At 41.7% G+C, this 21,644-nt stretch overlaps 1 protein-coding gene and 1 long non-coding RNA gene across 2 annotated transcripts in view; both read right to left on the bottom strand.

Annotated features, from left to right (window-relative positions):
- Positions 1-4,790: 4,790 nt before the first annotated feature.
- LOC310822815 lies at positions 4,791-5,896 on the bottom strand. The gene is made up of 2 exons (XR_014554903.1): positions 5,655-5,896; positions 4,791-5,337 (listed from the first exon to the last, which is right to left on the bottom strand). It is a non-coding gene; the product is annotated as an uncharacterized lncRNA (long non-coding RNA).
- A 13,602-nt stretch (positions 5,897-19,498) lies between these two features.
- Positions 19,499-21,644, bottom strand: part of pou2af1 (POU class 2 homeobox associating factor 1) — a gene marked incomplete at its 5' end in the record, with an annotated part of 8,057 nt that continues 5,911 nt past the window's right edge. The window contains 3 exons of the mRNA XM_083694745.1: positions 19,499-20,688; positions 20,798-21,096; positions 21,636-21,644. The exon at positions 21,636-21,644 is cut by the window's right edge and continues 34 nt beyond it. Of these exons, the coding sequence (XP_083550871.1) occupies positions 20,269-20,688; positions 20,798-21,096; positions 21,636-21,644 (728 nt within the window). The 3' untranslated portion in view covers positions 19,499-20,268. The remainder of the gene's footprint in view (positions 20,689-20,797; positions 21,097-21,635) is intronic.

Consider the following 21,644-nt stretch of genomic DNA (forward strand, 5'->3'; position numbering starts at 1 on the left):
CCTGAGACCAGTGTCTAGCATATGGGTTCCCAAACTTTTTTGTCTCGTGACCCCAAATTGACATCAATAATTTCCTTAATAACAACTTGATTGCGGGCTATGCCAACCCATACTAATGACACAGACAATGAAGTTCTTTTCGTTTTTAAAGAAACAGACCATGTTTGTCTTCATACAAAATAAAAATGTGTGTCTTTTTTTATAAAATAAAATCATAGAGGTTAGTTAGATTTTCTCACGGCACCCCGATTTGAAGTTTGGGTGCTGCTGGTCAATTATATCAAATGCATGTGTAAACACCTGAAAGTGTTTTGGGTAACAGCTATAGAATTATCTTGGAGTTTGCACTTTTGGGATTATTCTATTGGTTTCTTTATAGCAAAATAAGTAAAGCGCAGCTGATGTATTTGACATCTACTGTATGTATTTGACCCTGGCCTGGTGCCGGAGTCAATTTCAGCCTGCAGGGTCCACATTCTGAAGGGAGCCATGGTGCCATGCAGGGCTTCACCCTCAACCCGAGGGAAAACACCGCAGCGTCTGTAGGGAATTAACTGAAACCATAACAATACAAACGTTGTGACTTCTAACTTTTAACACCACTAATCTTTTCAAATCTGTCTGCAATGACTCATTCCCATTCATTTCTGTAAACATGTAAACAAGAAAACAAAACCCTTCACAAATACAACAATTGGCCTCATGCAACATTCTTTTAAATGTCTCTTATATTTTCTCTTAATTTTCTGTTAAGAGAAAAAATAAGAGACGTCACCTCCAGATGCACCAAACGTTCTTAACCATCCAAATCTGCTCTTGCCCAGGTGTGCTAAATGATGAATCCCACTTGATCATACATTGGAGTCGCGTGGCAGATTCTTTGTTATTAGCATAGGTAACGCCCCCTAAACACTATTTTAGGGCAGATGAGGACGCACGGGATGTGACCGGCGTATGTTTCGCCTAAATTGAGGCTCCAGAGTATTGCACAAATCTAAAAGCAGTGCTCTTGGCAATGTGAAACGGCTCAGCAGCCATTCATCCGTCTCATCAAACAGATCCAGGCCTTACGCAGAGAACGCGTTTTTAGAGATTGTGCGATCTCTTTGGATGGCCAAAGCATCGAAGAGCAGTACGTAAACCATTCAGATGCTGAATGTAAGCCATTCAGATGCTGAAGGCACGCAATATCATCCAAGGGTTTTTATAGTCTTAATTTTGATCAATAGATCAATAGTATTTCTTTAGCCCACGAATTTAATAATCCAATCATTATAATTATTCTAAAGCATATGATAATCTAAATTTGATTATATGATATTCATACGTTTTTTATATTCCTAAAATTTAAAACCTATGTTTCTTTGCGTTGGACAAACAACTTGTGGACTGAAAACGAGATGTTTTTTTCTTATCTTGGTACGAGTGCTCTCGACCACTCGTAAAATGTTCTCTTACTAAGAGAAAAGCAAAAATAAGAAAACATTGATGAATCCCAGATATCAATGGGTACTAACAAAATAAGGATACAAATCGTGGATACGAACAAAAATAAGAGGAAATTGGATCGTATATCGCTTCCTGCATGAGGCCCAATGTCTCGCCCTACGCCTGCAGGTAGAGGTTTTGCATGATCACATTGCTCAGACTGACCCAAGACCAGCATCTAGAGGCAAAAACCTCACAACCATGGTACTTGCAGACACAATCAAGAATCTCCTCCTACAATGGAGAGTTCTGACCCTTATCTTTCATTCTGACCTCTATCAAATAAAGAGGCAATCCAAAAGATAGGAAGTCTCAGAAACATTTGTATCTCATATGCTCTGTTTTGTAAGTAGTTGTATTTTCATTCAGCCTGCAAACCAAACTTCCCATTTTGGATAATAAAGATTAGCTTGAACCTTAAACCTTGAATCAATGTGTCAAGTAAGTTACCTCTGAAAATGAAAATATCATTTTGATACAAGATCATTGATGCATAGTGTTCCCCCTGCCACGGGTGTACAGTAGTGCTAAAGTACACACTCAGGTGGAAAGGAATGTTGAAACAAACAAACCACTGGGTGTTTCAAAGTTCCAGAGGGTGTGTCTGTGTTCCAAAGTCTCACTACCCTCATGCCAAGTGCCTGGCAAACTGTTCTGTGTGGAAAACCCCTCCTTGACCATTTAAAACCTGATTCAGCCTGCATGTTCACCTGCCAAGACAATCACTCACCCATCACTCACCCACAGGGAAGACTGCAGCACCAGAGTGGCTTGGAGCCTTTATTGTGAAATGTGATTTACTGATGGTGGCAGAGGTACAGTACATTTTTCAAAAGAGGAGGGTGGAAAACACATCAAAAAGACATCAGACTGTTGAGGCTCAGGATTCGTCCCAAGATAAAAGATAAAGATAAGGTCAAACAAGCAAGTTTACAGAAGGGAATGTTTTTCAAATGAGGAAAGAACACATTATATAGTAAGTGTATAGCCACCCTGACGTTTTGAAAATATGTGGAAAGCATCAGCAGGTTGTGTGTCTCATGCTGAAAATTGAAACATGATAGTACAGGGGTATGCAAAACATAATTACTGTAAGTTCCCTTCAAGATAGCGATAATGTTGAACTACAAACAGCTTTATTGGAACAAGCATATACTGTACACACAGAGGTTGAGGTTATGAGTGAGTGACTGAGGGACAACTTAACTGTTATACCCTGAAGCATGACCATCTGACAGTAATTACCGGGTTTTACTTTGACTTTATAATATTGTAGCGAACTCTAGCATTCCCAGAGAGATAGAAGGGGGATTCCTGTTGCAGTTGGCTGCTATTCCAGCCAACTGCAACAATGTCTTTTGGAATGAGAAGACTTTGTGCTTTCAAAAAACAAAAACAAAAGAATAAAATACTATCACACCAGGTTTTACTTTGACTTTATAATATGCCTATATGACCATATCATAAAGTCAAAGTAAAACAAGGTTTGATACTACACAAACTGCATAACACACTCCTTTTGTAGGTGTGAATCAAAAATCCATAGGGCTTTTCCAAATATGAGGTGTTTACATTTCATGCCAAATAAGTGAGATGAGAAAACTCAACCAATCATTGATTCGATAACACAATAAAGAGAGATACGTAAAGGCAAGTTTGCATTTATGCGATTGGAGTGCAGTCATTAATTCTAAATTGTGATAAAAACCACAAAACAAATCTACCATTGTTCTCATCAACACCAGGAATAATACTGCTAAATGCCATGAATGTAAATGTAAATGTAAATGTAATACTCTGTATGGTCTACATGGTCAATCTTGTACAAATAAATTATTCTTATGGTTGATTATTACACCTCACATTAAGTCAATTCTGACGATGTATTGAACAATGCGAAAAAACATTCAGACTTGCAGACTTCAGCATTGACTTCGAATTCCTTCTTATTCATTACCTGAGTTGAAACTACACATGACATGACAACATGACCCCAACATTAATATACAGCATACATAGCTATAATCTATAAGCCAACAAGTCCTAGTTTGAACATGGCCTCTCTGAGGACTGATGTTGTTTGAGGGCAAGCATTCCCAGAGAGATAGAAGGGGGACAAGTTTGAGCAGGTCCAATGCTTACAGCTATTGAATAACCCTGGCTAATGTCGATCCTGCATTTTCTCTCTCCTTCCCAGTACATGAACACCTAGATTAGTCTGAACCTGTCTGACTGCATTGGAACGCTAACACGAAACAGGATCTTTGTGATTGCTTTCCAATAGAAAGATATTGTTTTGGACTATTTCGTCCCATGAAAAACACTGTCTGTCTTTGAGACAGCTGTGTATAAAGCATTATGAATGCGTTATGAACGTACCTACATCACCTATCTTAGGCCCATATGCATTGTGATACTTGCATACTACAAGCATTCATTTCAGCTCACGGACAAAAGGCGATGTAGCCTACGATGGCATTCAATGGCTCATTGCACATTAAAAAGACAGTATAATGTTTTTCAAAATGCGTTATAACAATAGGTTGGTCATAGAAAGTGTAAGCGGAATAAAAGTGCAATCAACATGCACACCGCTATGCTGTCTCTATGGTGCTGGGAATAAAGGCCCTGCAGATAAACTAAATATTAAAATGAAATGCTCCCATGCACAATTTTACCTCTGTAATTGACGTTTCGGTCTGTGACTTTTTTCAAGACGTTAGTGAAATTCATTGTGAATTAGCACACCTTTCCGTTGTCCGGGAGTTGGGTGGGGCGGCGTGTCTCTGTGGACTATGTATGTTGACTCTGTAATTCTAATCACTACTCTCAGCGCGGTGATCGGGAATAGTTTAGACCCACAGCACCTTTACGGTCGGCCACCTTGGATACACCAATAACTTGGGCAACTTTTGAGCGATGCACGGGCATTCATTTGCTCATGTTTCATGACCATAGGTTGATTATTTTAACAATAAAAAAAATAAGATGTCTTAAATCCAAATGTATATAATTTATCATCCTTTATTGAATATCAAAAACCCGTTGGTCGGTAACATTCCTGTTGTCTTTTGCTCAAGATATATAAACATACACGAAATCGAAATAGGCCTTAATGATCTTATAATGTTGTCTCAAGCTAAGTAAAAAACAAAAAACGGAAAATATAGCCTAAAGAAAGGCAAGAGGTGTAATGGAATTCTGCAGCTTGGGGGTGAGGGCCGGGAAGAGTAGCATTGCATGGCCCTTTCAGTGGTGTTTCCAGTGTGCATCAACGAGAATGTTTTTCTTGGTTATTTCTACGGCAGATAAACCAAAGATCTAACAGGGCGCGTGAAGACCAGTGAGCTTGAAGACCATGGTTAAAGAGTTGCTGCAGCAGCGGAGAGCTCTCCAGGCAGAGAGGATTAAAACTGTTAAAACAGTAAGCCTCCTGTTGTACTTCCTCCCCCTCCCACACACACACACGGGCGTGCGCGGACACACACACACACACACACACACGGAATTCAAATGTGCAAACCTTAAAAAAATAAAAGACTCAATATTTTGCAATGGGTGTCTTCTGTAGGCTAAGTCGTGGACAAGATATCTTTGCAAATAACCAAAGGAACGAGACCCTAAACAAATGTAACCAAGTAAATAAAGCTTGTGACTTATTAAATATGTTTTATCTGTTTCTCTATCTTATTCTTTCCCAAATTAACAGAAATCCCAGAGCTTGGCCAGTCAGGACGTTTGTATCTCCACTTTGCCAGGTAAATTCAAGGGCAGTACGATAAATTGGCTCTTTATATTCCATCCCCTGATAATCTTGATCCAAAATGTGCCTTTTAATCCACCATCATCCTATGGAGAGAAAGTGCAATTGTCTATATACACTAAACAAAACAAACCATGAACTAAAACTGTTGTTTCAACGACACAATGCTGTACAGTATAGTACAGTACAGAAATCGAAAACGTGTAAATGTGGGCGTTGCAGCCATCAAAACAAACCATTAAATAGAAGAAGTTCGATTATAGAAACTAGTAACAAATACTTTAATCTGTACAAATAGCGTCACAGTTATACATTCCTGAAAATTACATTGCACAATATGGTAAATATGGTAAAATTGCATTGCAATAGATTATATAGTCAAAAACTCTAAGTGGACACTTACACGTATTGCCAAGGACCAGCAGACAGAATACTTGGATTAGCCTAAATTTCTTTTCAACAATTGACACCAACATTCCTATAGCGCAGTGTAATGTCTCCTTTTTATAAACGTGCATTCAAATTAGTTTTAGCAGTTGGCTGATGGTCCAGTGACATCACTCACAAGTCTTTACTTATTTAAATGTCGCCCTGTGTGTATGCATCATCATCATCCTCTCTCATTCATTCTAAATAGCTCATTACTTTCACTGGAGAGGCGAACCCGGACATCAGCTTTCAACAGCGGTCCTACCCAGAACATTCCTGCAACATGCAGATGGAGCGCGCCTTCGATTATCAACAACCGATTAGCAGCATGATGATACCGAATGAAGGCTACAACATTGGAATTCTGCCTCCCCATCCATCTTCTGCGCAGCCTTGGTCTCATGGACACCACTCCCCGAATGTAGACTTCCACAAACAAGGATATATGATGCGAAATTTAATTAATTTGCAAAGTCTTCATTTGCATGTTCTGTCGGTGAATACGTGTAACGAAGTTAATTTTGTTGGTATAGATCTTTGGTATGGAAATGGAACAGTTAGTTGTATTATAACGGTTTTAATGAGGACTGCATCTCTAATTTATTGTTTTTCAGGCTCCCGCTTCACCATCGGACTCTCTGAATCTGGCCAGTCCGGTAGACTACAACAGTTATTCGCCACAAGAATCTTCCTCTTCCTCATCCTCCTGTTACAACTCTCCGACGAGGATGGACTCGGGGTACGGGTTTGTACCAGAGCACTACCACTATCAGCACTGTAACCTCCAGCACTGCTACTGCCTCTCCTATTGGTCGAGTCCACAGGACAGGGTCATCCCAGATTATACACTACATGGCCCAACAGACTGTGTTTACGCCCCGCCCTCGGAGAGCAGCTACTTCAGACGAGATCTGATTTCCGATATGTGCTACCTATGAAATCCATAAAAGTGTTAGCTGTCAATGTAAATACAATTCACTGTATATCAACCAATGTCTGTAACCTAATTTCGAAGTTTGCAATTGTTCAATAACTAGGTATGCTTTGATTTTGAGCTGGTTTACTGTTAGGCTGTCTTCTGTTTTACTGCTTTTGATATGACTGAAAAAGTGCTAGTCGAATGGGATTTGGTTGGCAATCTATGTTATGTATGGGTAATTTTAGAGCTGTTGATTGTGTTTTTTTTTTATTTTTTTTTAAGATGTCTGCCCCTACCGTTTATAAAAGATAGTTTATTGTTCTTATGATGCATTCATTTTGTACAATTAAAAAACCCAAAAGAAAATCGCTTGCATATCCATCCCTTTTTCAACTCATTATCACTTTCCCTCAATTTGGATGCATTCAGACAACTGGATAGAAAGTTAGTTTTAGGGGTGTTGTTACATTATTATAATTTATCATATATGGGTTTTTGGGTTATAAATTATAAACGAGTTGATCAAATCAAACATTGTGATTGGCCGATAAGCATTCCAGTCGTTCTAATACACGATATCTGATATACAGGTTATCAGCACGGCTACCTCATCACTTTCACTTGCAAAAAGTTCCATCAACACTCTTCAGGATATTGTAGCTGTTTTAAAACAGTGTAACAGTTCATAATAATACAATAATCAAATAGATTATTACGCATTTAACTGATTATCAAAAAATAACGAATAAAGTCTCCCACACGCTAATCTGGTCTCTTCCCTAAGAACCCACCACCACCACCACCTTCCTCCGTCCCCCAAATCCCGCTCTTTACCAATTCAGCCCCTAAAGTGAAAGCTATAAACCTTCTAATGATAATTAGTCAACACCTTGTCATGATTAAGCCCGCCGGTATTAACCATCAGCCACGAGTCAGTAGGTTCAGGCTCTTGGGTGACGTATCCTCCCCAAGTCTTTACTTTTAACTATTAGGGAGAACATCGCAGAACTGACCTGAGACCAGTGTCTAGCACATGGGTTCACAAACTTTTTTGTCTTGTGACCCCAAATTGACATCAATAATTTCCTTAATAACAACTTGATTGCGGGCTATGCCAACCCACACGTGTATTCTATTCGCCTCAAATATCCTCTAATTGGTTGGATATGAAAACACTATAGGCTACAGGTGCAATACACAGACAATCAAGTTCACTTCGTTTTTAAAGACACAGGCAATGTTTGTCTTCATACAAAATAAAAATGTGTGTCTTTTTTTATAAAATAAAATCATAGAGGTTAGTTAGATTTTCTCACGGCACCCCAATTTGAAGTTTGGGTGCTGCTGGTCAATTATATCAAATGCATATGTAAAATACCTTAAAGTGTTTTGGGTAACGTTTTTAAAGATAGCTATAGAAATGCACTTTTGGGATTATTCTATTGGTTTCTTTATAGCAAAATAAGTAAAGCGCAGCTGATGTATTTGACATCTACTGTATGTATTTGACCCTGGCCTGGTGCCGGAGTCAATTTCAGCCTGCAGGGTCCACATTCTGAAGGGAGCCATGGTGCCATGCAGGGCTTCACCCTCAACCCGAGGGAAAACACCGCAGCGTCTGTAGGGAATTAACTGAAACCATAACAACACAAACATTGTGACTTCTGACTTTTAACACCGCTAATCTTTTCAAATCTGTCTGCAATGAATAATTCCTATTCATTTCTGTAAACATGTAAACAAGAAAACAAACCCTTCACAAATACAACAATGTCTCGCCCTACGCCTGCAGGTAGAGGTTTTGCATGATCACATTGCTCAAACTGACCCAAGACCAGCATCTAGAGGCAAATACCTCACAACCATGGTACTTGCAGACACAATCAAGAATCTCCTCCTACAATGGAGAGTTCTGTTTTTATTGCTGCCTGACATGTCGTGTCACATGGCGTTTTCTGACAAGGGGTAATGAGGTTTAACCGTCAACATTCATTGTTTGTTGGTGCTGCATGAGGACGACACCTTGTTACCTTGGTGTCTGCCCTCTCCTCATGCCGAGGTTTAACCCTGAGATAAGAACTCACAGAATGTATCTCCACTCAATTAAATGTCTGCTGTTGTACCCCTCCTTTGATCTCCCTTTTTTGGTCTTATCCATCTGTGTGGGTATGGCTCAAAATCTTACATTCTGACTCTGAACTTTCATTCTGACCTCTATCAAATAAAGAGGCAATCCAAAAGATAGGAACTCTCAGAAACATTTGTATCTCATATGCTTTGTTTTGTAAGTAGTTGTATTTTCATTCAGCCTGCAAACCAAATAAAGATTAGCTTGAACCTTAAACCTTGAATCAATGTGTCAAGTAAGTTACCTCTGAAAATGAAAATATCAATTTGGTACAAGATCATTGATGCATAGTGTTCCCCCTGTCACGGGTGTACAGTAGTGCTAAAGTACACACTCAGGTGGAAAGGAATGTTGAAACAAACAAACCACTGGGTGTTTCAAAGTTCCAGAGGGTGTGTCTGTGTTCCAAAGTCTCACTACCCTCATGCCAAGTGCCTGGCAAACTGTTCTGTGTGGAAAACCCCTCCTTGACCATTTAAAACCTGATTCAGCCAGATCAGCCTGCATGTTCACCTGCCAAGACAATCACTCACCCATCACTCACCCACAGGGAAGACTGCAGCACCAGAGTGGCTTGGAGCCTTTAATGTGAAATCAATGATTGATGGTGGCAGAGGTACAGTACATTTTTCAAAAGAGATGACAAGTATTTGATAATAATCAGGAATGTTATTTATATGTAGCAGTAAAATAGAACAAAAAAAAATGGGGGGGGAAACACATCTAAAAGACATCAGACCACAACTGTAGAGGCTCAAGATTCGGCCCAAGATAAAAGATAATGACAAAGTCAAACAAGTAAGGTTATAGAAGGGAATGTTTTCCAAGTCATTTCAAATGAGGAAAGAACACAGTATATATTAAGTGTATAGCCACTCTGACATTTTAAAAAATAGTTTGAAAGCTTCAGCAGATTGTGTGTCTCATGCTGAAAATTGAAACCCATACTGTAGCAAAACTGATAAAAACATAACATGATAGTACAGGAGTACACAAAACATATTTACTGTAAGTTCCCTTCAAGATAGCGATAATGTTGAACTACAAACAGCTTTATTGGAACAAGCATATACTGTACACACAGAGGTTGAGGTTATGAGTGAGTGACTGAGGGACAACTTAACTGTTATACCCTGAAGCATGACCATCTGACAGTAATTACTCCTTCTGCTATTTCAGCCACCTGCAACAACAATATATTTTGGAATGAGAAGAATTAAAACGAATTAGTAACGTAATCAAATACTGTCACACCGGGTTTTACTTTGACTTTATAATATTGTAGCGAACTCTAGCATTCCCAGAGAGATAGAAGGGGGACAAGTTTGAGCAGGACCAATGCTTACAGCTATTACATTACCCTGGCTAATGTTGATCCTGCATTTCCTTCCCAGTACACCTAGATTAGTCTGAACCTGTCTGAGTGCATTGGAACGCTAACACAAAACAGGATCTTCGTGATTGCTTTCCAATAGAAATCTTTTCTTTTCTTTTTTTTACAACTACAGTAAAATACCCATTGTTCCTGTACAGTACAGTGTTTCTGTGCAGTTTTGTTGACTATTATTTTGGATTATTTTGTTCCATGAGAAACGCTGTCTATGAGACAGCTGTGTATAAATATGAACGCACCTACAGTACATCACCTATCTTAAGCCCATATGCATTGCGATACTTGCACACTACAAGCATTCATTTCAGCTCATGGCCAAAGGGCGATGTAGCCTACAATGGCATCCAATGGCTCATGGCCCATTAAAAAGACTGCTTGCAATTAATGCATAAATACCTACAGTATAATGTTATTCAAAATGCGTTATAACAATAGGTTGGTCATAGAAAGTGTAAGCGGAATAAAAGTGCAATCAACATGCACAGCCCTATGCTGTCTCTATGGTGCTGGGAATAAAGGCCCTGCAGATAAACTAAATCTTAAAATGAAATGCTCCCATGCACAATTTTACCTCTGTAATTGACGTTTCGGTCTGTGACCTTTTTCAAGACGTTAGTGAAATTCATTGTGTTCAACATACTATACACTCACTGAGCACTATATTAGGAACACTATACTAATACTGGGTAGGGCCCCCCTTTGCTCTCAAAACAGCTTAAATTCTTCATGGCATTGATTCCACAAGATGTTGGAAACATTCCATTGAGACTCTGGTCCATAATGACATCACGCAATTCCTGCAGATTTTTCAGGTGCACTTTCAAACTGTGAATCTCCCGTTCTACCACATCCCAAAGGTTTTCTATTGGATTCAGATCCGGTGACTGGGAAGGCCACTGAAGAACACTGAACTCATTGTCATGTTCATGAAACCAGACGACTTTTGCTTTGTGACATGGTGTATTATCATGCTGGAAGTAGCCATTAGAAGATGGGTAAATTGTGGCCATGAAGGGATGCACATGGTCAGCAACAATACTCAAATAGGCTGTGGCATTCAAGCGATGATTGATTGGTATTAACGGGCCCAAAGTGTGCCAAGAATACATTCCCCATACCATTACACCACCTCCACCATGAGAAGGTGTACAGGTGTTCCTAATAAAGTGCTCAGTGTATGTATATAGGGGCAGTTACCCAGACACAGATTAAGCCTAATCCTAGACTAAACTGCACTTTTAAACGTGACTAACTACAATTGTTCTGTCCTTATTATACGTAGCTGAGTATAGCTAGACAGGCGGCTAAACACCTCCCATCATCAAAAGTCTGGAGACAGAATGTCGGTCTGACTGCAGGTTTATTAAATTCGAAAGGGTGAAACTGAGAATGAGAAACAATAATCAATGATATGGTTTCACATCCACATGTTGCCTTGCCATACATCACAATGGAGAAATGATCTAACAAAGAAATAGGTACGTATAGCTACAATAGCTAAAGCTATGTTGTATTAACATTGAAATAAAGTATCCCCTGTTAGCTAACATAACTAAGAATGCCCAAGGTATTCTTATATAATGCTAGTATGGTCTCACATGACGAAATAAAGGGTACATTTACATAATCACCATGAAAACCAATACTTACAAGCTAAACTAGCATCTTCCATTATGACAATTTGTTCAAATATAATCATGCAATGTAATAAAGTTCCCAAAAATAACCATAAATAAACCTAAATTCAGGTAAGTAGTCAATGAATTTGTTACAAAATGACAATGCAACCAAAGGCATAACACGTTTGAAGATTGAACTAGATTAGAACAGATAGATGCAGACAACTAAGAATGAGCGCCCCATGTCACGCCCCTCCTCCGCACCCTCCACTGGATCCCGGTAGCAGCTCGCATCAAATTCAAGACCCTGGTGCTTGGCTACCGGGCGGCAAAGGGAACAGCCCCTCCCTACTTGCAAGCAATGGTTAGCCGCCAAACCCCTGCAAGATCACTCCGCTCGTCCACCTCGGCTGCCCACCTGGCACCGCCGCCTCTACGTGGATGCAGTGGCCGCGCTACTCGGTCACGGCTTTTCACTGTCCTGGAGCCCCGCTGGTGGAATGAGCTTCCCACTACTGTCAGGACTGCAGAGTCACTTCCGAGCTTCCGCCGTAGATTGAAAACCCATCTATTCAGGCTACATCTTAACAGTCCCTCCAAAAGACCGCTTCACCCTCACTACCCCCCCTCACTACTAACCCTAACCCTAGAGACCCTCTTCATCCCCATACAAATTCTCTCCTGCTAATAATTTAAAAAAAATAGCCTACTGGCATTACGACTGCCTATGACCCCTGGTGTCAGCATTGATTACTTTGTCTTATGATGACTGTTGGATAGATGATTCACTTACTTAAACAAATGTATTGTTGTAAGTCGCTTTGGATAAAGGCGTCTGCTAAATGCCATAAATGTAAAATTCTTAGAAAACAACATAAACTTCTAGAAGATAGAGGTCACATGGTCACATGAATTAAGAGAGTAACAGATTATACAAATAACCACTAGGGGGAGACACAAATATAGAAAGGTAAGTGACATAGAAAGGTAAGTGTTAATACTTAGTAAACAGAGCAACAATTGTATTATAAAAGTCCAAGACTTTCACTAATCCGGGTAATAAATCTGATTTATTACCTTGATTAGTGAGGGTTTATATGATGTATTTGTGTTCCATCCCATATTTTTGAAGCAACCTCACAGAACATCTGATTAATGCTTACTTATTTTAGTCAAGGACTCCATATTCCAGCCATATTCCAGAACTAAGTAATCAGAAATTAAGCGGTGGTAGTTTTGAGAACTATATTTCCACAGAAGAATGAGAGCTGTGAGTTGATTTAAGCCTTTTCTCAATAGTTAGGAACATGACTCCTCGTGTCCTCGCCTCTGTCCCACTAAAAATGCATTGGACAAGATATAGATTCCTCCCCTTACATATTCCCCTCCAATGTGTTCCTAACAATTGAGAAAAGACTTTAGGGTTTCAGACTAGAGATGTGAAAGGTCATGCACCTGGTCCTGACTAGTACTAAATTAAGCAATAATGCCATTGTCTGTAATTTATGGTATGTTTGTTTCATTCTCCGGAACTCGTAGCTCCCAACACTACGGGATAATATCCACCACAATGTAGAGCAAGACACAAGCCATTAGTATGTCAAACAGGGTACTGAGCACACACCGGATAGGGAAAGGTACACATGAACAATTGCATACATACACATGAGATGGACACATCCCATAATAGTACACCCACAACACCACCACACTCCGGTACTGCTGAGTCTCTTCAGTAACTATACTGGGGATAGGACTACTGAATAACTTCAGTGAAAACACTCAAATGAGTTGTAGGCCTAACTAAAGAACTGTCCGTTTCTTCTTTTGCAGGTTTACATTAACATAACTTTTACGTTCCGGAACTGTCCTGCTTATAGTATCTGATTGGCAATTTCTTTATGAAACTCAACACTTTATAAATGTCCTTTTCAATCCTTATAATCCATTGCTTAGTTTTTTGCATTTCTCTTGACTTTAGTTTGTTTCTCAGGTTTCAGTCCTTATAGCGAGCTGGTAAGCACACATCACTTCAACCCTCTTAAGCATATGGCGGTGGCGTGCGGGTGGTCTACGCTTCCCTGTCTCACACACTGTCTTTCTTCCACACCGTCACTTTTGTTCAGTTCCACAGCTGTAGAACTTGGGACTGGTTCCCTTAGGAATGTTTAGGTCCTGGCCACGGTCTTTGCAGGCCTTTTGCATGACCTGATGCCTGATTCATTTCATCCATCCTGGTATCACCTCATTAGTGTACTGAGAGAGCCTGTCATGGTGGAGGACCTTTTTCCCTACGAAGCTCCCAGTATACTGTATTTAATGTTTCAGATGTCAATTTTATTTTATTCTATTATTCTATTGTCACTTTATTTTTGTTGTTGTTGTTTGTGATGTGAGCTGCTGTAACGCCTTAATTTCCCCTCAGGGATCAATAAAGTACCTATCTATCATGCAGAGGCAGAGGGCGAGATCACCTCTGGTTGCAGCATGGCTTGGAGGTGTTATTCCTCTTCTCCTGCAGACCTGCTGCTGCTGAAACCCTAGTGGTGTTCTGACACACTAGTCTGGTGTTGCCTGTGTCAATGCTGTGGGTGATTGCTGAGAAGCGGCCCAGATCTGTGTCAGTGGAAGCAAACAGACCTGCTGCAGCAAGGCAATAAGCCGATCCTGCTGCTCCGCACTTAAGTCTTCACTCAAGGGGGTTATAGGTGCTCCGGCAGGACCAGTACACTGAGAGTTTGCACTCTCCCTATAGTGGCTAAGCTTGAGTTCTGGCTCTGTTCTGATTGTGTTTTGACCCTCCTTTCCTCCTGCTCTGTCTCTGGCCCTTTAGGTGTACAGTTGGTCTGAGACAGGGGTTCGGGGGGATCAGGATAAGCCTCATCAGAATTCCAAGATATACTCCTTTGGGAAGTGAAGCTTTAGCTGTTGAGAGGTTGCACCCCCTTACTGGCACTCTATGCTCCATCGTGGTTGCGACACTGCCAGAGGACACGTCCTCAACAATGTTTAGAACAGCTGGGACACCAGGCTTTGGAAAGTCAACTGGCCCCCAGATAAGGCACTCACATTCTGGAGGGATGACGGTGTACCTTTCCAGTGCAACTTTTGCCACCGTGTAGTCTGGCCCAGATCCTCCGACAATCTGAGCTTGGACTGCCTCACCATCAACGAGTCTCACGTTGCCCACTGATGGTGGGAATCACCTTTCCTGATTCTGCATTTCGGACGGTGACTTTGGAGAGACAGGCATTGGTTTGGACGGGCAGTAGTCTGTAAGTTTGTTCATAAAGGACTGTGGCCTCTGCCCCAGTGCCAACAATGGCATTTATGGTGACCCCATTCACTTGTACAGGAATCTGAAGGCTTGGACCCTAGAAGAAGGCTTGGGACTTTGTCTTTGTCTGCTGGGTTGTTGATGGTGCAATGGGTGGGGCTGTGTTGGTGCCTGTAGCTGAAACTTTGGGTAGGGGCAGGGCTAGGGGTCCTGGAGCATTCTCGCCAGATATGCCCCTCCTCTCCACATTGATAGCAGGTGGCTCTGGTGGCCTGATTTGGGCTCAAGGACCTGAATGTGACTCTGCTCTGGGTGGATTGTAGTCCCTTTCTTCCCCTTTCAGGGGGAACCTCTGAACAGCTGATTGGAGTGGACATGGCTGCTCCACCTTTTCAAGTAGTACTGTAAAACGCTCAGTGAGTTGCTCCTGGATTACATATGATGGACTTTGGAGTCGACATGTCATGGGTGTCTCCTCAGACTTAGACCAGAAGAGGCATCACGTCTTATGCTTGGTTTCGACATCTCGGCCAATAGTGGCCTTGAAGTTTTGCTTGTGGAGGTCACACAACTCTTGAGCCTGTGCCATGTCTCTTTCATAAGCGGTTCATAAGAAACCTTCTGGTTCTTCAGGTCTTTCAGAAAAGCATCTGTTGCAAGCTGGTCCTGTAGGGTGAGGCTGATACCGGGGTATGCCAGGGAAACAAGGCGACTGACCACTTCTGCAAACTCAGCAGCTGTTTCTTTCCCTTGGCAAAGCTCCCCCAGCTTCCTCCTCACTGTAGTGGGTAGCGCCACCAGTTGATCGAAGTCCTCTCTGATGTATTCAGGCAGGGAACACACAAAGCAGATGGCAGTTCCCCTCAGGCACTCATGCAACTTATCCAGCTGCCCCTCACGGCTCCACCCATACTTCCTAGCCACCCAGTCTTCTTTCCCATTGAAAGTTGCGAGTTTAGCCTTCAGGCCATACTGTGGGGGAAATAATTATTTGATCCCCTGCTTATTTTGTTAGTTTGCCTGATTACAAAGAAATGAGCGGTCTATAATTTTTATGGTACTTTTATTTTAACAAATAGACACAGAATATCAACAAAAAAAGTCCAGAAAAACATATTATATAAAGTTATAAATTAATTTGCATTTGATCGAAGGAAATAAGTATTTGATCCCCAAGCAAAACATGACTTAGTACTTGGTGGAGAAACCCTTGTTGGCAAGCACAGAAGTCAGACGTTTCTTGTAGTTGGTCACCAGGTTTGCACACATCTCAGGAGGGATTTTGGTCCACTCCTCTTTACAGATCCTCTCCAAATCCTGAAGGTTTCAAGGCTTTTGCTTGGCAACTCGAAGCTTCAGCTCCCTCCACAAATTTTCTATAGGATTAAGGTCTGGAGACTAGCTAGGCCACTCCATGACCTTAGTGTGCTTATTCTTGAGCCACTCCTTTATTGCCTTGGCCGTATGTTTTGGGTCATTGTCATGCTGGAAAACCCATCCACGACCCATCCTCAGTGCTCTGGCTGAGGGAAGGAGGTTCTCGTCCAAGATCTTACGGTACATGGCCCCGTCCATTGGCCCCTCAATGCAGTGAAGTCGTCCTGTAGTCGACCCTTAGCAGAGAAACAACCCCAAAGCATAATGTTTCCACCTCCGTGTTTGATGGTGGGAATGGTGTTCTTGGGATTGTAGCATTCAGCATTTCTCTCCCTCCAAACACGAAGAGTCGAATTTATGCCAAAGAGTTCAATTTTGGTCTCATCTGACCACATCACCTTCTCCCAAGCCTTCTCTGAATCATTTAAGTGTTCATTGGCAAACTTCAGATGGGCCTGTACATGTCCCTTCTTGAGCAGGGGGACCTTGTGGGCACTGCAGGATTTCAATCCGTTACGGTGTAGTGTGTTACCAATGGTTTTCTTGGTGACTGTGGTCCCAGCTGCCTTGAGATCATTACCAAGCTCCTCCCGTGTAGTTCTGGGCTGATCCCTCACCCTTCTCATGATCATCCTTACCCCACAAGGCGAGATCTTGCATGGAGCTCCAGGCCGAGGGCGATTGATGGTTATTTTGTATTTCTTCCATTTTCTAATAATTGCACCAACAGTTGTCTCCTTCTCACCAAGCTTCTTGCTGATGGTCTTGTAGCCCATTCCAGCCTTGTGCAGGTCTACAACTCTTACCCTGATGTCCTTTGAATGTTCTTTGGTCTTGGAACCATGGTGGTGGAGAGGTTGGAATGGAAGAGATTGATTCTATTGACAGGTGTCTTTTATACCCATAACAAGCAGAGATTAGGAGTACTTTCTTAAAGTGACAGGAGTAATCTGTGTGCCTCATGGGCATATAACCGGTCTGTATGAGCCAGAATTCTTGCTGGTTTGTAGGGGATCAAATACTTATTTCCTTCGATCAAATGCAAATGAATTTATAACTTTATATAATGTGTTTTTTCTGGACTTCTTTGTTGATATTCTGTCTCTATTTGTTAAAATAAAAGTACCATAAAAATGATAGACCGCTCATTTCTTTGTAGTCGGGCAAACTAACAAAATCAGCAGGGGATCAAATAATTATTTCCCCCACTGTAAGCACGGTACGGGCGGTCTGGATAGAAGGGTTGTGTCAAGCTTCGGTCTAGAGTCCCTTGGATTACTGTTGTTTCTTTTGAAGTATACTTACTTCTCTTTTCTTTTTTTCAGTTTTTTTTTAAGCAGTCACCAAAGACAAAAGGCGCAAAAATACAACTTAAATATTTGTCATAAGAGAGGGAGAGGAAAGAAATGTGACTCAATGTATCCTTTGGATATTTCGTTTTGTGTCTAAATTGCCATGTTGCAACTAAAAGTAAAATACTGCGCTTGTGACAGGATATAATTTCAAAACTATAGGAAACTTGAAAACCAGCAAGGTTTTACAGCAGGTTTAATGTAGTAGTTAAACCACACTATATTACTTACCTACTGTAGTTTTTGTGCTGCCCATAGTCATACATATTCCGAACAATAGACCAGAAAAAGGTACTTGGGAACCTGCATGCATTAGAATTAAATCAACAGCACAATGAGCAGATAGATTTGACAGATCAGCCTCTTCTGACAATCCTCTTCTGTAAGGCCGCACTTCCACTGAACCAGACACAGACGCCAAAATAATAACAATTGTAGAGGTGAAAGATTTTACTGATATCAACACTACAGTAATGACATAGGTAGACTGTGGTATTTTAAGGCGCAAATGCCGAAATAACATGTTTGTTTTTTGACAAAAGCTCATTGTAGGTATCTGAATGAACAACACTTGAGGGTTTCTCCTGAGCTGCTGCCATCAGTTTCATGTGTACGGCAATGGATCAGTAATTAATCATTTTAGCTGATGATCAAAATAAGTAATTTATTCACACTGTGCTGTTAAAAGGGAGTTTGTTGACACATGATCAAGACGATCATTCATTTCAGACTTCTATCAGAAAGCCAATTAAATAAGAATTTAATTTGGATTTTTCAGAATGTTAAATCCTTCTTAAACTCGCCACTTCTTGAGAGAATTCTGCAGGCCTCCGAGCAATACTTTTCACTCACACACACGCACACGCACACGCACACGCACACACACACACACACACACACACACACACACACACACACACACACAAATACTTTCAGTAATGATCCTTGGCTCTGATCCCCTCATGTTTTGTCAGCCCTTTAGCATGTGTGTGCGTGTGTGTGTGTTTGTGTGTGTGTGCGTGTGTGTGTGTGTTTGTGTGTAGCCAACAGACAAAGACAGTATAGGTCAGTTCTAATGACATACCATCTAAGACTTGGTTTGTCTTGTTTGACAGACAGACAGACAGACAGACAGACAGACAGACATGCTACAAGTCAAGTCAAAGCCCTGAACACTCTGATCATCTAAGGGCATTATTACACTGACAGCAGGTTGGCAAGACATAGTATGCCTCAGGGGAAGCCATTGGAGGTAGAAATCCTATATATACTGAAATGTATGTATGTTGTGGGTTCGATTCCCGCTGGGACCATATATATATATATATATATATATATATAAATCGAAGGACGGATTCATTGTAATGCATGGAATGGCACATATGTTTGATACCATCAATTATTCCGTTCCATGCATTGCAATGAGCCCGTCCTCCGATTTGTACCTCCACCAGCCTCCAGTGGTAAGCCTATTATATCATTATGAACTGGTGATTAATTTCCCATATGTGAGAAATCATATCTAAAGTATAGGGTGGGGGGGGGGGAATAGAGACAGAGGCAAAAATATTTTTTACATCATATATTTTCAAGCATCATGCAACCGGCAGGATTTCTGAATAATGAAACACTGAATTTTATAAATCCACATATTAAACACATTCAGCATAACACTGAAGACTAAAATAACACTGTTTTATATTTCTAAATGAAACATTTCTCCCAAAAGTTCTCTCTGAGCTAGTTCCCTATGTGTGTGTGTTTGTGTGTGTGTGTGTGTGTGTGTGTGTGTGTGTGTGTGTGTGTGTGCGCTACTGAGGGGTTAGCAGGTATGTTAGTTTCCCCTGGGGGTGGGGTGGGGGAGGGGGGCATGAGCCAATGTAGCGTCAAAAGTGGAGGAGCCAGGCCATCCATCTCACAGCAGTCATGTTGGCAGGATGAGAGAGGCTGATATGGATAGCCTGGAGTCTCCTTTCCTCCCTTAGTTTCTCCTGCCAGGGGCTGCAGCACACCTTCTAACCAACCTGCACCACACACACACACACACACACACACACACACACACTTACACACACACACACTTACACACACACACACACACACACACACACACACACACGCGCAATGAATGATCCCACTCTGAGTGGTCGAAATTACGACATGTTCATCCACATCTGACGCGGCAAAGATAATCAGCAACCTCAAGGCAACGAGATAAGAGTTTTGAGAGGTTGGATGTCACACAACTGCTCAAGGGATAATCTGTAAAACTATAACAGTGTACATTGTTTCATCATGGAAAAAGTCACAGAACTTTGTTGTACATTAGAATATGCTATAACTACATGAATAATATGTAGAACAGCTTGAATTCTATGCAAGAGATATGATGACGATGATGAAGATTATGATAATTCTCTCGATGTTATAAAGCAGATATTCATGTACACAGCAGGACAACGTAGTAGCTCAACGTTGAAGGATAACATCTCTTAAACATCAAGGATGAAGAACGAAGAGTTCCTAGTCCTCCAGAAGCTTCTCCAGAGGGTTGACTGGTTCTACTGCTGGGTCCTCCTGCTCCTGGGCTAGCTGGAGCTCTGGATGGTGGTCTGGATGGGCATCTGGACGGAGGTCTGGATTGAGGTCTGGATGGGGGTCTCGATGAAGATCTGGATGGAGGTCTGGCTGGAGGTCTTGATGAAGGTCTGGATGGGGCATGGTGGTGCTCACTGGCTGGGCCAAGGTGGTTACTGCCATAGGCATGGGCACCAAAGGAGACCCAGGTAGAGTGGCAGAGCAAGGGGCAAACTGTAAGCCTGAGGTGGGGATGGTGGTCAGGGGTGTGGGGAGGGATGTGAGAGGCTGTGCCCAGGGGATGTAGGTCAAGGCAGAGTCCTGGATGTCCATCTGTGGCATGGCCGTGGGACCAGCTGCTATGGCCTGTAGCAACCACAACACAGGAGGCGTTAGTGGGCAAAACTAGAATCATTCAAATATATAAATAAAGCAAAACAAAAAAAATGATTTATGGTCTTCTTCTTTGACTCACCCCAAAGTTGGTGAATAGAGGCGTGTGTGTGTAGGTCAGCATTGAGGACGGGCCCACCACAGTATAGCTGGGACAGACTGGCTGCATGTACATGTCTGTGGCAAAGGTGGGGGTCAGGTTTGAAGTTGGGGTGCTGTGGTCTTGCTGGAACAGATAGTCAGGGCTGCAAGACCAGTGGGCCAGAGGCTGCAGTGTTGTAGCTGTGGACTGGGCTATCCACCCTGCACACATGCTCCCATCACTGGCCGTGGAGACAGGATCCCTATGTGTGGTTCCTGTCACCTCCAACCCACAGGTTCCTAAGGAGCAGAGGTGGACTTAGAACAAGGAATCTAAACAGAAGAAAGGGTCAGATACTGTACGGCATAAACCCAAAATAAATGCAGCACGAGGAGTCAGATTTGAAATGGAATTGTATTGAAACTTGTTCGCTTCCAGTGTGGCATTAGTTCCAAGTGTATCTGACCCTTTGCTTCTGTTTAGATTCCTTAATATACAGTAGAACAGGAATCACTCAGGGGACTCACCATTGTGAAATCATCAGGCATGTAGCTCAGGGGAGGCTCGTGGAGGTAGAAATCGGAGGACGGGTTTATTGTAATGCATGGAATGGAATGAGGAATGGTATTAACACACATGCATTAAAATGAACCGGTCCTCTGATTTCTGCCTCCACAAGCCTCCCGATTTCTGCCTCCACCAGCCTCCCGTGATGTAGCTAAACATTTTTTTTTACTGTCAAAATGATTTCCACTGGGAACGCCACTACTGCCTATGGTAAGTTAGTAAGCAGAAGTCTACTATCATCCAAGGTAATAATGACAACACTATGACTTACCAAAGTGTG

Source organism: Argentina silus (assembly GCF_951799395.1).
Source record: "Argentina silus genome assembly, chromosome: X".
Lineage (NCBI taxonomy): Eukaryota > Metazoa > Chordata > Actinopteri > Argentiniformes > Argentinidae > Argentina > Argentina silus.